General features: G+C 39.3%; 2 protein-coding genes and 1 long non-coding RNA gene across 5 annotated transcripts; all 3 read left to right on the forward strand.

The window, feature by feature from the left end:
- Positions 1 to 2,824: 2,824 nt before the first annotated feature.
- On the forward strand, positions 2,825 to 12,164 carry LOC141841923 (uncharacterized). Of its 3 annotated transcripts, XM_074730122.1 has the most exons (8): positions 2,825 to 2,850; positions 2,946 to 3,164; positions 3,240 to 3,532; positions 9,924 to 10,283; positions 10,377 to 10,709; positions 10,786 to 11,433; positions 11,517 to 11,607; positions 11,695 to 12,164. In XM_074730122.1, the coding sequence occupies exons 2-8, from the start codon at positions 2,993 to 2,995 to the stop codon at positions 11,916 to 11,918; spliced, it is 2,121 nt and encodes a 706-aa protein (XP_074586223.1). In that variant the 5' UTR covers positions 2,825 to 2,850; positions 2,946 to 2,992; the 3' UTR covers positions 11,919 to 12,164. The 3 variants fall into 3 exon arrangements, with proteins under 3 accessions (XP_074586223.1, XP_074586222.1, XP_074586224.1); XM_074730121.1 differs by lacking the exon at positions 2,825 to 2,850 and having other exon boundaries at positions 2,897 to 3,164; XM_074730123.1 differs by lacking the exon at positions 2,825 to 2,850 and having other exon boundaries at positions 2,913 to 3,141; positions 3,222 to 3,532.
- A 773-nt stretch (positions 12,165 to 12,937) lies between these two features.
- On the forward strand, positions 12,938 to 13,360 carry LOC141837263 (serine hydroxymethyltransferase 4-like; the record flags this gene model as incomplete). Its single annotated transcript, XM_074724701.1, has 1 exon — positions 12,938 to 13,360. A coding segment is annotated over one exon (423 nt), but the record flags the coding sequence as incomplete, so codon positions are not given.
- A 32-nt stretch (positions 13,361 to 13,392) lies between these two features.
- Positions 13,393 to 16,251, forward strand: LOC141841924 (uncharacterized). Its single transcript, XR_012602837.1, has 6 exons — positions 13,393 to 13,480; positions 13,584 to 13,676; positions 13,802 to 13,870; positions 13,963 to 14,000; positions 15,810 to 15,914; positions 15,994 to 16,251. It is a non-coding gene; the product is annotated as an uncharacterized LOC141841924 (long non-coding RNA).
- The last annotated feature ends 1,086 nt before the right edge of the window (positions 16,252 to 17,337 follow it).

Raw genomic sequence — 17,337 nt, forward strand, 5'->3', positions numbered from 1 at the left:
ATTATGCATATTGAATTATTGGATTTCATATTCTATATTGATTGTGTATTAAATAAATAAGTTGTTGGATTCTTTTATTTATGTGTTGTTGTATGATAATGAATAATTTGGTATATTGTATGCTAATGCAAATAAGATTATTGATTGTAAATAGAAATGAATAAAGTCAACAAATAAAACCCCACATCCTGAGTGTAGAATAGAACATCCTGTCATTGAGTCCGAGAGAGAGACGACCCGCACCTCTCTATACCACTTAAGACGATAATAAAGAAGTTTGATAAATAAATAAATAATTAATTTTGATGGGTATAAGTGACACAAATAAATAAAAGAAAAATATATAAAAAAATAAAATTTCCATACAAAACACACCACATCAGATTGCCATCTTCAAGTTTATGATGGGCATCCTCGTTCAAGCACTCCTTTGTAATGCCTTAATACTAGAGAATTTATTTGACTTTTTTTTTCAAGCAGTGACAAGTTGATGAATGGAGCCATCATTGCCATCAAGTGAAATCTCATCTTAAAATTGTTGGCAATAGAGTTTTTGTTTTTGTGTTTTTAAAATTCAATTGGATTGTAGATTTGCTTCATGGGATGGACAACTACTCAACCTTGAAATTTGATAGACGAGAACTAATGCCTCTTAGATAGTTGGTTGATCTAGAAGATTAAGTGAAAAAACTTCTTTATTCTGTAAAAGCTAGAATTCGCCATCTTAGCGGCCCCACATGATCGGTCCTATGACCATCTGTGAGGAGGTAAATCAAGAAATTGTAGTTGATCACGACGCAGAAGGGTAAAAACTTCTCTAGCTAAGATGAGGGATGATCTCATAAAGATACTTGCAACAATCATGATCTCAAAGGTTTTACTTGTCACTAAGTATGATTACTAAGGATCTCTCAAGCATTATGAGCTTGAGGATATTACGCAGAATCTTAGGCGTTGTGATGGGCCAAAACATTGCACCTTTTATAAAATTCAAATGAAACCCACTAATAAACTTTGTAAAAGGCAACTTTTGAAAAGTTCAACTAGGCTTTTGATTTTTGATCAATTGGATTGTTAGCCAAGGTTCATGGTCCAAGTTGGACTATTCACCCAATTGAGACTAGTAATCTAATTCTGAGTATTCGCCCCACATTATTTTACCCAATTAACTTTGCTCAATTTAGTCCTACTCCATTTAATTTAAATTTGCTCATACTTAATTTAGTGTTCTTGTTTTTACCTCTATGGACTACACTCATTTAAGGGCTTGGCACCCTTAGCCAATTGCAAATTAAGTCAGACTAAAGCCTACACATATATGTAATTTTCTTCATCATTCATATACCTCATTTTGCACATTAATTGTTCATTTGCTCAATAAATTAATTTTACAATAATTATTAAAATTTAATCATATTGTTAATAATCAAAATTGTTGGCTATTTTTTCTTCCATGAAAAAGTTATAAAATATTTTCCAAATGAATTAATGTGTCATTCCTTAACTGAGGCCATACTATTAAACATGACTCAATCCAATCTAATTTGATTTAAAACATGATATCATAGAGACAAAATTCAAAGTGTCCCTTAAATATATAAATAAAGTAACATAAATTAACATATTTATAAAAGTAATTTAAAGTTATTAATATAATTCTATATTGTTTGACTTAATTTTATATCTCATAAATTTAGTTATATATATATATATATATATATATATATATATATATATATATATATATATATATATATATATATATATATATATATATATATATATATATATATAGATTTGATCTCCTGCGCTCCGTTATCCTGCGCTCCCCGTGCGCGAAGCCATCCAGACCGTCCGTTTCTCCGATCGACGCACAGTGTTTCTCCTCGGACGTTTGCTCCTTCACCGCAGCTGTTCACCGGCGTCCGGCCATCTCCGGCCACCGGACCGGCGCCGATGGATGCGCAACTCACCGGCGCCGGGTCCGGTGGTCGGATTCCGGCCAAATTCGGCCGGAATCCGGCCGAATTTCGGCCGGAATCGGCCAACAGCTACTGTTGGCCGATTCCGGCCGAAATCGGGCAACAGCCGTTCTGTCGCGTTTCTGGCCGGATTCCGGCTGGATTCCGGCCACAATCCGGCCGGAATCCGGCCCCTGCCGAAGTGCCAGCGAACTAGCTTTCCAACGCATCCGGTCCGGCGGCCGTCGGTGACCGGACGGCGGCGCGACGGCGGTGGAAACGGCGGTGGGTCGGAGCGGTGCGCAGGTGTCGCGTACGGTGGGTCGCGCAGGAGATCACGACTCTATATATATATATATATATATATATATATATATATATATATATATATATATATATATGTCAAATAACTTTTTTATTTACAATAAAAACAACTTTTGTTCACCTAAATAATACAAATTCTTTATGATTTAATTAACATCACACAATCAAAATGAACTAGAATCGTTGAATCTATCCATTAACCCATCGACACCGAGCCCTTTCTGCTTTTAGAACGGTGTCGTACCCAACATTTCATTTTCTTGGTCCCTTTCAAAAAAGAAAAAGGCCAAAAAAAAAGGAAAAAGAAGGTTGCATCTACCGTTAGATTCTGATCGGTCGGTTCAAAGGTAAGCATCTACGATCACGGGTTAAGGCGGGCTCCACTCCCCGACTCCCACTCACACAGTCACACCGCGTCAGCTCAACCACGTAAACGTGCTGGCATAATTGTAATTTCATAAACATCTAGGGGGTATTTTCTCTAATTGGTTCTGTTATTTGACCGCAGTCCACGGCCGCGCCCATTCGTGACTTCCCACGCAAGCTTTGCTTTCTTCCTCTCGGGGTAATTTTTCTCTCCGTCCTTTTTTTAACATAAAACCCACAACTTTGCAGCATTGATTGCGATCAAGGGATTCAAGGGTTTCGTCGAAATCGTAGGAGAATTTTGCTTTATGCGGCTGTGAGCTGGAGCGGCTACCGCGAAGATGACGGAGATCCCCAAGATGGAACGGCTGCCGCTGGGGTTCCGCTTCCACCCCACGGACGAGGAGCTCATAAACCACTACCTAAAGCGCAAGATCCGTGGCCGGATCGAGCCCGGCGACGATGTCATTCCCGAGATTGACGTCTGCAAGTGTGAACCCTGGGATCTCCCCGGTACCTTCCTTTTGGTTTTCCCCAGTTTCGCCGTCGGATGCTGAATTTGTTTTAAAGATCTGGTTTGCCGCGCAGATAAGTCGTTGATCAAGTCGGATGATCCCGAGTGGTTTTTCTTCGCGCCAAAGGACAGGAAGTACCCTAACGGGCTCCGGTCTAAGAGGGCCACGGAGGCCGGGTACTGGAAGGCGACGGGGAAAGACCGCGTCATCCGATCCAAGGCCACCGTCCTCACCGAGAAGCGTGATGCCATCGGCATGAAGAAGACTCTCGTTTTCCATCGTGGGCGCGCTCCCAATGGCTCGCGCACCAACTGGATCATCCACGAGTACCGCACAACTGAGCCGGAGTTCGAATCCGGTGACCAGGTTGGAGCTATGTTTTTCTGCTTTCTTGCTATTTCTTGGCCTATGGCTGTTGCTAATTTTATATGAATCTTAGCTGAAAGGGGCCCGGTAAAAAGGTGGGCTTTTGCTCGAGGATTTATTCCTGGAATAAAGTGTTGCTTGGAGAAATGTTGTCTGTTTCTATGTCTAGCATTGAGTCACGAAAATGCTAGTTTTCTATACATGAGATGAGCGGCCCTTCACGGCTTCACGTAGAAGTGTACTTATTTAATGCATGTGTGTCCGTCCTCATTCTTACCATATATGTTTCGGGCCCAGTATGTTTGGAAGGTCATGTCGCATTTAATAACCTAGGAATTAAGGGAGGGAACGTGTGATGTTCATGAGTTACACATGGGAGTTCCAATTAGTTGTTTAGAACCTAGTATTTCAACACCTTTCATCTAAGAGTTCATGTAAGTTGCAAGGTAAATTCTTGGACTCAAGTTGTATTTTCTTTTTATTTTTTTCAAGTTATGTGGCCCTTTGCTAATTTTTTTTTAAAAAAAGAGTTTAGTAATATTAACTTCCAAAATCTGTCCTCTTAAATAATAGACTGATCAGCACAAGGTTCGTCATTAAAAAATAAACCTTTAAGTATAATTACCTTGAACTGATGACCGCTTCTCACACTTGGAGTTGCATTAAGATAGTTATTAGTATTTCAAAATGTCAAGACGTTTTACTTCTTAACTTTTTATTGTGGATCTTGTTTGGCTCATAATTACTTTGATCATTTAGAATCTAAACTCCTGGTTGTGTGTCTGGGAAGGGGTTAATATTTGAGTCACCTCCTAAGTTCAGAGTTATCATAATAAAGATTCTTGCTGATTTTAGTTGCGCTGAAGTAGTGGAGATCTTGATGATGGTATCCTTACATACATTTTACTACTTCCTTCTTTTTTTCATCATAAATAAAGGAATTAATGTCTTTTTTATGAGTTAGATGGTGTAAGAGCTTCATGAAATTATCAAGTAGATGGAAGAGAAGATAGCATTCTTAATTTCTAGATATTGACCGTCATCAACTAGATTTTAATTGGCAGACGCTTATGAGCTTTGCTAGCTAGCATTAGCAAATTTCTCGTTTGAAAGTGCTAAGGTGATTCTATAGTAAAAAGCTATCTTGTAAACAACTATCTACTTCAGTTTGAGAAATAGTATGTGTTAGACAAGCAAACAAGCTATTTGTACTTTTATAGTTTGCAGTACTTATCATAGCTAAAAGTATCTTAAGTTGTTCTTTGGCTGCTGTAGGTGCATATATGATGCAAATACATAGAATTTTAGAAGAGAATAATTAAGTTTAAGATCTGATGCAGAGGTAAAGTAAGGGTTCACGCGGTGTGCCTTTGACTCGGTCAACTTAGAATCTAGATAGCAAAATTTGTATTCGATCAACATTGGGGCCATGTGGTAGGTTCACGACTTCTTGACTTCCCGAGTCAAACGAACCTGCCAAGCACTTTAACGCCGACCCCGCCAACCCCGCCGACCCCGCCAACCAACAGAGTCGATCTGACCTGTCGAGCACTTTGACTTTGACCCGTCGACAAACCGAGTTGAGTCGACTTGCTGAGCATTTCGAGCCGACCAATAGAGTTGATATGACTTATTGAGCAATTCGACTTCTGACTTCCGACTTCTTGAGCCGAGCGAGCTAATGAGCCAAACACTCTGACTCTCGATCTGTCGACACGTCATATGTCGAAGTCATCTTGGCTACTACAAGTGATTCCAAGATCCGACTCATCATCGAGTTCCATTAACCCGGTTGTGCAGGCAGATAGGGGTCATGATCCCCACTCCCTACTCCCCACTATCTCTTCCCCACCTCTTCAAGGTAGATAGGGCCATGATCCTCAGTCACCCACTATTTTTTCTCCACCTTTCCATGATCTCTACAGGTGTCTCACACTTATAAAAGGCTAGGTATATGTTCCGCGCAAAAAGGGGGCTTTCTAACTCATCACTTTCATATTACTTTGTCCCTTTTCATTGAAACACTATGATGACTTAGGCATCAGAGTGGTTTTGTCGAGGCAACTCCCGGTGAGCCCTTTGATGTTTGTTATTCTCCGCATATTCGACACCACCGCAAGAAGACCAACGAGGAAAAAACGTTGACGTCATCGCTTCTTGTTGCGGGAAGGATTTCAGCCACCGCGTCACAACAGTGAGATTTTTGCACCGCATCAAATTTGATCTCGAATTGGATTAAATTGGCGTCGTATGTGGGAAAATGAACGAAAGATGTTGAAGTCAAGGATTTGAAGATTGAAGGAAGAAGTGTCCACTCCGATGGTCTTCCTAAACTGTCCAGTCGAAAACTCCGGACACATCTATTATGCTTTCTTCTTGTGGCTAATGCGGCCTCATGTGATGAGACGTCATCCACTTTGTCGTCTTCTTAGACGTAGCATGCGACTATTGCAGTCATTTCTTTTATGAGATCCGTGGTATGATCCAAATCTTTGCCCCCTCTCTGCCGCGTTAATTGCAGTCTGTAGTCTCCTTTGTTTTTCATTTTCCAAATTGTCTCCTCAAAAGTAATGCCCCTTTCTGTATGATTGTTCATATGTTATCGTAATCGTCGTCATTTTCTTTTACTGGACAATCCCCTCTTTGCTTCCGCTTGATTGGGCTAACGTGCCTCGGTTTGCAAGGTACCCTGGTGTCGAGTCGTAAGGGTTCGAATTATTCTCTCTCCAACTTCATAGGTATTCGGGAGTTGATGGATCGAGCTATTCTCTCTCTGACTCCATTAGTACTCGTGAGTCGTGAGATCGAGCTTACCACTATCTCTCCGACTCCAATGGTCTTCAGGAGTTGTGAGATCGAGCTTATTATTCTCTTTGACCTTACTAGTATTCGGGAGTTGTGAGATTAAGTTTATTTCTACTCTCCGACTCCATGAGTACTAAGGAGTCGTGAGATCAAGTCTATCATTCTCTCTGTAACTCTAATGGTACTCGAGAGTCGTGAGATCGAGTTTATTATTCTCTCCGACTCTACTGATATTCGAGAGTCATGAGATTGAGCTTATCTTACTCTCTCCGACTCCACGGTACTCGGGAGTTGTGAGATCGAGTCTATCATTTTCTTTTTGATTTCAATAGTACTTGAGAGTCGTGAGATCGAACTTATCACTCTCTGTCTGATTTCATTAGTATTTGGGAGTCGTGAGATCGAGCTTATCCTACTCTTTCTAACTCCAGGGGTACTTAAGATTGATGATCTCTATCTTGCAAAGGATCTTGTTTTTGGCCCAGTGTTGCAGGGGATTTTCCCCAATGAAGCCCTGTTTTTTCAACCTGTCTAAAAGTCTTCCATGTTTCATCAATATACTGGTGTTAGAGGGAGTACCTGTATAGAATACTTTCTCTTGTATTTCCACATACTCCATCTCCTCCAAGCTTAACTCCTCAATTGCTGATGCTGCAGTCTGATTTGTAGCAATAGTGGTTATATTTTTATAAAAGGTAACTTCATTACCTTCAATTTGCAGTCCACCTTGCATACTTCTTATGAAATTGCATCCAAGGGCCATTTGGATGCCCTCGCCCAGAGTCATGTCAAAAGAGTAAGTAAAGGGAATTCTAAATTTATCTTCTCCAATTATCATCTGACCTGACTTCAATTTCCAATTGGCTGCTTGTTTGGAGTTGATGCCGCTAATGAAAACGGTGTAGGAATTCTCTTCTAATACTTGGGTTGGTATGGACTTCTTGTCAATGCAGCAAGACGTAGCTCCAATGTCCAAGTCATCAGATCAAGTCTATCATTCTCTCTTCGACTCCACTAGTATTTTAGAATTGTGAGATTAAGCTTATCATTCTCTCTCCAACTCCATTGGTACTCAAGAATCGTGATATCGAGCTTATCTTACTCTCTTCGACTCTACGAGTATTCAGGAATCGTGAGATCAAGTCTATAATTCTCTCTCTAACTCTATTGGTACTCGGGAGTCATGATATTGAGTTTATCATTGTCTTTTCGGCTCCACTGGTATTCGGTACTCATGAGGTCGAGCTTATCCTACTCTCTCCGACTTTATGAGTACTCGAGAGTAACGAGATTGAGTCGTTTATTCTCTTCTTGACTCCGCGAGCATTCGGTGTTGTATGATTGAGCTATTTTTCTCTCGACTTAGATATAGTTGCCGATCGAGTTTATTTCCCTTGGTCTCGAACCAAGGTGTTCATCGGCATAGACTCTAATTCTCTTGGCCTCGGACCAAGGCATCTATCGACTCTAATTCCATGACTCGGACAGGCGTTCATTGGTACATCTCTCCCGATTCAGACATAGTCGCGGATCGAGCTATTTCTCTCCCGACTCGGACATAGTCGCGGATCGAGTTTATTACGCTTGGTCGCATACCAAGGCATCCATCGACATCGACTGTAACTCTCTTGATTTCAGACCAAGGCATCCATCGACTCTAACTCCTTGTCTCGGACTGACGTCCATCGACTCTACCTCCCTGTCTCGGATAGACGTCCATCGACATATTTCTCCGAATTCTGATATAGTCGCAGATCGAGTTATTTTTCTCCTGACTCGGACATAGTCGTAGATCGATCTATTTCTCTTTCGACTCGGATATAGTCGCGGATTGAGCTATTTCTCTCCTGACTCGAATATAATCGTGAATCGAGCTATTTCTCTCCCGACTCGAATATAGTCGAGGATCGAGTTTATTTCCCTTAGTCTCGGGTAAAGACATCCATCAACATCGACTCTAACTGCCTGTCTTGGTTAGGCATCCATCGACTTTAACTTCCTGTCTCGGACAGGCGTCCATCGGCATATCGCTTTTGACTCAGATATAGTTGCGGATTGAGTTATTTTTCTCCCGACTCGGACATAGTCATGGATCGAACTACTTCTCGCCCGACTCAAACATAATCGCGGATCGAGTTTATTTTTCTTAGTCTTGGCCCAAGACATCTATCAGCATTAACTCTAACTCCCTTGGTCTCGGACCAAGGCATCCATTGGCATAACTCTCTTGGTCTCGGACCAAGGAGTCTATCGGTTTAGCTCTCTATCTCGAACAAAGGCGATCGATGCCATTTCATCTCCTCTGCTCTGGGCAGAATCACAGGTTTAATAATGCCTTTTCCATTTCTAATGAAGTTATATTGTTGTTTGCCATCCATGGTGGAGGACTTCTCTAATTCAGCTAAGTCGTCATGTCTTTTTGATTTGCAATTGTTCAGTTAGTCGGACTACATCTCCTTCAATTAGATTTGAAGGGGATGCTTGTGATGTGAAGGTAAAGTAAGGGTTCATGTTGTGGGCCCTTGACTCGGTCAACTTAGAATCTAGATAGCAAAATCAATATTTGATCTACACAGGTGCCATGTGGTAGGTTCACGACTTCCCGACTTCTTGAATTGAGTCGACCTACCAAGCACTCTGATGCCGACCCGCCGACCAAGTTGATCCAACCTGCCAGTACTCCAACTCTGACCTACTGACAAACTGAGTCAAGCCGACCTATCGAAAAACCTAGTCAAGCCGACCTGTTGAGCGCTCTAATGCTGACTTGTCGACTAACAAAGTCGATCCGACCTATCGAGCACTTTGACTCCCGGCTTCTTGACTTATTGACTTCCTGAGCCGAGCCGAGCCGACAAGCTGAGCACTCCGACTCCTGATATGCCGACTCACCATATATTGAAGTCATCCTGGCTACTACAAGTCATTCTGAGTTCTGACCGACCGACCAAGTTCCATTCACCCGATTCAGTTAGACATAGGTGGACAGGAGCCATGATCCCCACTCGCCCACTATCTCTTTCCCCACATCTCCAAGGCAGATAGGGTCATGATCCCCACTCGCCCACTATTTCTTCCCCACCTTTCCATGATCTCTTCATTTGCCTCACACTTATAGAAGGGCAAGTATATGCTCCGCGCAAAAAGGGGGTGTCTAACTCAACCTCTCATATTACTTTATCCCTTTTCATCGAAACACTATGATGACTTCAACCTTTTGATGTTTGTTATTCTCCGCAAATTCAACTCCGCCATGAGAAGAACAGCGAGGAAAAAACATCGATGTCATTTCTCCTTGTTGTGGGAAGGATTTCTGCTGCCGTGTAACCGCGGTGAGATTTCTGCACCACATCAATTTGATCTCGGACCGGATCATATTCATGTTCTGCTGTAGTACAACATTAAGATCATATTTATGTGTACATGAAGTTGATATTCATGTTCTGTTGTATTGAGTTTTAGATCATATCTGTTTGTGGATAGTGTTTTGGGGATATTATGTCTGGTACTTAATACTAGCTGAAGTAGTTGTTGTTTCTTTGTTTGGGAAGAGACTAAGAGTTATTGTCTTTTTGTAATTTTGCAGGGTGGTTATGTTCTCTATCGCTTATTTAAGAAACCTGAAGAAACTAGTTCCAACTCCAACATTGAGGAAACAGGAACTGGTGATTGCTCTCCAATTTCGAAGAAATACTCTCCTGATAATTTTCAGCATGGAACAGTTGACTTGGAGGAAAATGGAACTTCACTTAATCATCACTCTCCAAAATCAGATTCGCAAGAACAACCAGAGTCCTCAATGGATCCATTTGAAAAGAAACCAGATAGTATCATGAAGCAGTTTGAGGATATGGCTGATCATTCAACTACTTATTCTGTGCAGCCAGATGTGAGCCATTGCCATTTGGCTTCACAAGAGAAAGAGGAGTTGAAAGCCGGAGAGAAGGTGTCTTTTGTTTCGTATGACTATCTTTGTCCACTTTGCTCTTGACTCATAATGCATATGCAATCTTCAAAATCACAAGTTGAACTTTTGCAGGATGTTTTAGCTCAGTTTTCCAATCTAGAGTACCAACAAACAGATTCCAGTTATTTCCCTGACATCAGCTCCCCAATGCTACCTTACACAGACCACCCTTTCTTTGGTAATATCAATAATGGTTTGGTTCCTGTTGTTAGAGCTGAGCAAGATTCTCTACATGATCTCTTGAATTCGATGCTCAAGGAAGACGAAAGTGTTTCTGCTACAGCAACCTTTGAAAACTATTCATTTGGTGAGAATTTGGTCAGACACAGGTTGCTGGACTCACCATCTGTAAGGAACAATGTAGGGTTGGCTGGTGATTTAGATACTACAGTAGTTTTAGCTCAGGTAAGTTACTAATTGAATTGAGCGATGATTAGCAACAACTGTTGACTTTCTTGTTTCATTTATCTTCAAAATACAGAGACCTGCAGATGCTGAATCTTTTGATTGGTTTGATGGTACATTTTCCCTCTCAAATATTCTGGAGCCCCAGTTGGATACAGGAAATGCAAGTTTAAATCTTCATGGCAGCATTAAGACACAAGTGCAATCAATTTCCTCCTTTATTCATCCCTCACAAGACATGTTCGGTAACATTGATAACTCAAACAGCCAGAAAAATATCGCTGGCAGTAGTAATAATTTGGATGGGAATGGAATTGAGATCAGATCTCGTGGTTCCGATATTCTGCCAAATTCAGATGTCCTGCAGGGAACCACTGCAAGAAGGATGCATTTGGAGCGTGCTGTGCTATTTCCCAGTGTTGATAGTGAATTCAACACCAGTATATATGATCATGAAAAACAGCAAAAACCAACAAATGTTTTGGAATTAGTGTGTGAGGATGTTGATGGATCTGCTAGAAAGGAAGGTAAACTGCTCAATAACAGGACAGGAAAGTCAGTTAAAGGTCGGCACTACCTAAACTCCAAGAAGTCTTTAACCCAGTATGATTATTCAGCAATAAGAATCATTTTACGAAGGAAATGCAAAGTTAGGTTGTTTTCTTGTTTGAATAGTAAATTAAGAAGTAGCTCAAACCATGTACAGGAAGTCACAATAATGCAGGTAATGGATTGTCGTTATTCAAATCATAAACAAATTCAGGATATTCTGCTCTTCTTGAAGCATTAACACTAAGTTTTCTGCAGAAAGGCGTCCCTGCCAACGATATTACTTCTGAAGTCCAGCAAAGCTCAAGCTGTGCTTTTCCTGATAAATCTGAGAGTTTTTCTGTTCATGGTAAAAAAGTGAAACTTAAGAATTCTGGTTATCAGTTAATCTTAGCCTTGAAGCAACAAATTACATATTGTGTTTCTCCACATGCAGATCGTACCCCATGCATTTCAGATGCTTATAAACCGTATAAACGGACGTCTAAGACAGTTACAAGATCGACTGCCGACCATAATTGTTTCCATAATGACTCATCTTTTCATCCGAAAGTACTACGAAGCCATTCAGTTGCTCTTTACCTGATTTCGTTGACTGTTATGGTGGTCCTTGTGCCTCTATGTCTCGATCTATGGGGCAAACTGTCTATTTGTAGATAGTAGTTCTTGTTGTATATTTACTTGTAGATGTATTATATAAGCATGCATGTTCTTGGAGGTAGGCAGGGTTTTAGTTAGTTGCTTTATGCTGCTGTACGTTCCACCCTTTACATGTAATTTCTTTGGCCACAAGGTTTCTCATATTGTAACAGAGGCAACTTGGCGGTGATGTTGCTAGCTACAACTTCACATTATATAGATTCTAGATGATTACCTAAGTAATTTTATGCGAGAAAAAACAAGTTTGGCTCGATGGCTCTGGTGTGGAATCCATATAGATTAAACTGATCAAGCAAAAAAACATAGTAACTGAGAGTGGTGAAATGCCCCCAGACAGTGTACTGTCTGCTGGTGACCTAACGACGTCAAATCCAATCCTAAGCCTGCACCAACAAGGCCATTAAATTTACCGTCGTGGCAGCTCTTTTCAACTCCATCAATACAACAAAAATGACTTTCCGCAGCGCGTCATCCGCAGCGCACATCATAGGCGCGCCGTTAATAGTTGCTTTGACAGCGCGCCCAATAAAATGCGCTGCGGATAATATCATATGTTTATCAACCGCAGCGCGCAACAATAATATGCTGTTAAAAATACTTTTAACAGCGCACATTGTATGCTGTTAAAATTATTTTTGACAGCGCATATTGTGCGCCGTTAAAAGTATTTTTAACAGCGTACAATATGCGCTGTTAAAAATTTATATTGACAGCGTACAATGTGCGCTGTTAAAAATTTATATTTATGAATTAATAAAAATTTTAGTTATGTTTATAAAAATTTTATTTTCATTTATGTTTTATAAAATTATTTTAATTAAATATTTTATAAATATTTACGTTAATTATATATTTTATAAATAAATAAATAATTTATTATAATTTTTACATAATTATATTTTTATAAATTAATTAATAAATAACATTTAATTAACCCTAACACGGGGTCTTCCACACCGTCCGCACCGCAGCACCATATCCTCCTTATTCCGCACCGTAGCACCGCGTAAGAAGCATGAGGCACCGCTCGGCTCAAAAGGTCCGACGAAGAGATCCATGACCTGATCGAGCACGAGAAGCGGCGGCAGTCTCATGGCATCGAGCTAATCGCCTCCAAGAACTTCACCTCCTTCGCCGTTATTGAAGCCCTCGGCAGCGCCCTCACCAACAAGTACTCCGAGGGCATGTCCGGCAACCGCTACTACTGCGGGAACGAGCACATCGATGCAATTGAGAACCTCTGCCGCTCCCGCGCCCTCGCCGCCTATGGACTCGATCCTTCCAAGTGGGGCGTCAACGCCCAGCCCTACTCCGGCAGCCCCGCGAACTTCGCTGCCTACACCGCGTTGCTCAACCCTCACGATCGCCTCATGGGCCTCGACCTCCCATCCGGCGGCCACCTCACCCACGGATACTACACATCCGAAGGTAAGAAGATCTCCGCAACCTCCATCTATTTTGAGAGTCTCCCCTACAAGGTCAGCCCCGTGACCGGCTACATCGACTATGATAAGCTCGAGGAGAAGGCCCTCGACTTCCGCCCCAAGCTCGAGGAAATTTTAGTATGTTTAGATAATTTAAGTGACATATAACAATGATTCATTGTCCTGATTTCTTATGGATATATATTGTAATGATTTAGTACGTTGGTCAATGGTTTTGCAGAAATGGATTTCAGAAACTGGATAAGATCAAGGATGCCAACAGACGAAGTAGACAGTTAGAGGAACTGACTGACAAGATGAGGGAATGCAAGAGGTACACTCATAGATATACTCTTTGTTAAAGAATAGTCACTATCTATGATTATTTAGTTTCCTCTGTGATATTTTTTTTCACTGTTTTTGTTGCCTCTACCCTATAATCATAATTGTGTATATCAGACTTATCAAGGAGTTTGAAAGGGTCATGAAGGAAGAGGAGACTAGGAATTCACATGAAAACAATCAATGGTGCCATTTTCTTCAAACTCCTATAATATCTGATTACATAATCCTTTTATTGCAAACATCAACTTATTAATTCATTCGCTTTGCTTGAACAGATTAAAGAACTGAACTCATATGTTGCTCTGAAAAAGCAGTGAGTAGTTCTGTCCCTGCTATTTATTTTTTCCTTGACTGAAGTTGATGAAATTTTTTGCGTTTATCCTCTTTTTTCAAGTTCATCCTGTTTACAGCAGAATGTTGTAATGATTTTTCCTTAATTATCGATTGGTTAAAACATGGTGACCTTCTTGTTGATAAAATGTACCATTGATGTGGAGTGGAATATCAACATCTTGCTTTTCTGAGACTTGGTAGTCCATGTTAGTGAGGTTTACAATTTGGAAATTGGAGAACCACAAACACAAGCTGATGAATCCGTGTGAAGCAAAGTCTTTATGTTTCCTTTTATCATAAATGCAATTCTTAGTTTATCTTTCTTTCTTATTTAGAGTAATTACCGAAAACATTTCCATCAATGCTTTTGCAAATAGATATACTAGCTAGGGTTTGGTCTGGTTGAAATTTAGTGGCATTTAGTCTAGTTAACAATTCAATCTTTATTTTCTTACTCTAATAGTTTTATCACTAATTTTTCATTTATTAAGGCAATTTGAGTTATTCTTTATGAATTGTTTGTCTGTCTTATTTAGAGTAATCACAAAAAACGGTTCCATCAATGCTTACTAGTTTGGGCTGATTTGGTCTAAGTTTTCAATGCTTACTAGTTTGGGCTGTTCTATATAACTTGAGTTATTCTAAGTTTTCTAGCATGTAGTCTAGTTACCAGTTCATGCTTTTTTGCTTATCTTTTGTTGAGTTTATGGTTTATGAGCTCATAGCAACATCATTGATTTTGCAGTTTTTGAACAAAATATGTGGCCTTCCACTAAGGCGAATATAATGTTCTATATAACTTGAATGTTATTCTTTTAAATGTTTTTTGACAAAAAACACTTGGTTTTAAAGATTCCTTGTTTATCCTTCTGTTTCACTTGCACACACATCAAGTTGTCAATTTGGCTATGATTTCTTAACTAAACCTTGCAATAGTTCCTTTATAAATTGCTTTTGGTTGATACAGGCATGCAAGTGAAAATAAAAGGATTGATCTCTTTGATGGACCTGATGGTGATGGGTTTGGGGAAGAAAATGTTCAATTGGCATCAAAGTATTCTTTTTTGTGGCCTATTGTCTAACTTCAAGTGCATTTATAGTGAAAAAAACCTAACATTTTAAAAGGATATGATCAAGTATTATTGTTTAGAACTCCTTGACTTCACATTTGTCAATATTGGATACATCATTCACATTGAACTTGACTTCACATTTAAATGCATTGAAGGTTCCTAAGAGTTTGTTTGTAGTTCTGATGAAAGACACTTCACTCTACATAAAATTATGATGTGGTTGCTGTGAGGACAATAAGAAAACAATGGGGGAGGCCCTTCAACCATAAACCTTTTCCAGAAAATTGTTCACTATTAGACTCTGGTTTAAACTTGTAGGTATTTGGTTGGTTCACATGATAATAAATTTGTAGTGGTTACTTTGTGTGAATAAAATGAGTAAATTTATTGTGTCATCCATTCTGATCCACCCATATTATCGGTTTATGTCTCATGTTGAATCAATTATGTTTGAGTAAATGGATTCTTTATATTCTTATAGATTATAAAACATCTTTACTTATCTGCAAATGAATCAATGGCTTTGTTTTAAGAGTTCTTTTGCCTCATACTTATCTGCAAATCATCTTCCATCACTTATAGAAACATATATAGTGCCTAAGTGTGCTTTGTGGCATCTGTTGTGTTTTTATGAATTATGTGATTTGTCTTTGCTTTCTACTTCTGCTGTTACAAACTTTTAGTGTTAGAAGATCATCCATGCTTTTCTGCAACAGGTGCTTATTAATTGCAGGAACAACAAGAAACTACTTGGTCAAGTTAGAGCATTTGATCGCCACTGCAACATGGTTCTCGAAAATGTTAGGGAGATGTGGACCGAGGTATTGCAACTTTACAAATGCATACAATTCATCATCTCTTTTCATGCATGGCTCCTTATGGTTTTTACCCTGATCACAGATACCCAAGACGGGCAAGGGGAAGAAGAAAGCTCTTCCAGTCAACAAGGATAGATTCATCAGCAAGATGTTCCTTCGCAGAGACTCTGTATTTTCGCAGAGATTTATCAACAAGGATAGATTCATCAGCAAGAAAGCTCTTCCAGTCAACAAGTGTATATGTGCTAAGTATCAGCACATATATACACATAACCTCATGTATTTTCTGTTTTTCTTTATGTTCAAGATAACAAAGTCTTGTAAGCTTATCAAAACAGATGTGAATGTTATATATAATTGTTGGATTATAAATGTGTAATTTTATATGGTATTTGTGTGTGGTATTTATGTTATTAATTATTTGAGTTTTGAGTTTACAATTGTGATTTGAATGGTTTAATTATTTTATTTTATCCACAGCGCACATTGCGCGCTGTGATTGATCACATCCGCAGCGTACATTGCGCGCTGCGGAAGCTCACATCCGCAGCGCGCATTGTGCGCTGCGGATGAGATCATCCGCGGCGTGCATTGCGCGCTGCGGATGCCTAATGACTTTTAACAGCTTGCAACTGTGCAGCGTGCGATGTGCGCTGCGGATAGCATATTTGCGCGCTGCGGAAAGTCATTTTTGTTGTAGTGTTAAGACGGTGTGAAGAACTGTTAAAAAGCAGTTAGGCTTAATCTTTTGGGGCTTTCCTTCACTAATTTCACATTTAATGTGGTTTTAATAGTGTTAATTAGGCTATTGGGGTTTAAGAGCCTTGCACGGCTCAATTCATCCGGCCTAGCTTCGGTCCAGAGAGATTGAAAATTGTTTAAATGTTAAATAAGCAAAATGTTTAAAGAAAAGAATGTGAAATTCAAAAAAAAAAAAAAAAAAAAAAAAACAGGAGAGCTCATCTCCTAGATTTACAGATTAATCCTTTCTCTTATTTTACAGAAGTTATAAATGAAAATTTAATTCTTGATCGAGAATATTAACCAAAATATCCAGCTGAGAATTAGAATATCCAACCTAAAAATTGATATTTTAAAAACTACTAGAGGACTTAGTTTGAAGAGATAAAGCCTCACGGTTTCCTTAACATTTTTTTCTCTCTACTAATTTAAAAGTAAGAAGTTATCTATATTTATTTTAAATAAATAATATTAAATAAATTATTAAAATAAATAAATTTAAATGTGTATATATATATATATATATGCATATATTTAATTTATTATTATTCATGAATAGAGATCATGAATTATTCATAAATAATATTTATGAACAATATATAAAAATAAAACCTATAATTTATATTCATTAATAAAATTTATACATAAATAAAAAAAGTTTTAAAAAAGAAAAAACTAAATTATA

The sequence above is a fragment of the Curcuma longa genome, chromosome 11, assembly GCF_044706935.1.
Source record: "Curcuma longa cultivar G26 ecotype Majalengka, Jawa Barat chromosome 11, ITB_CL_G26_1.1, whole genome shotgun sequence".
Lineage (NCBI taxonomy): Eukaryota > Viridiplantae > Streptophyta > Magnoliopsida > Zingiberales > Zingiberaceae > Curcuma > Curcuma longa.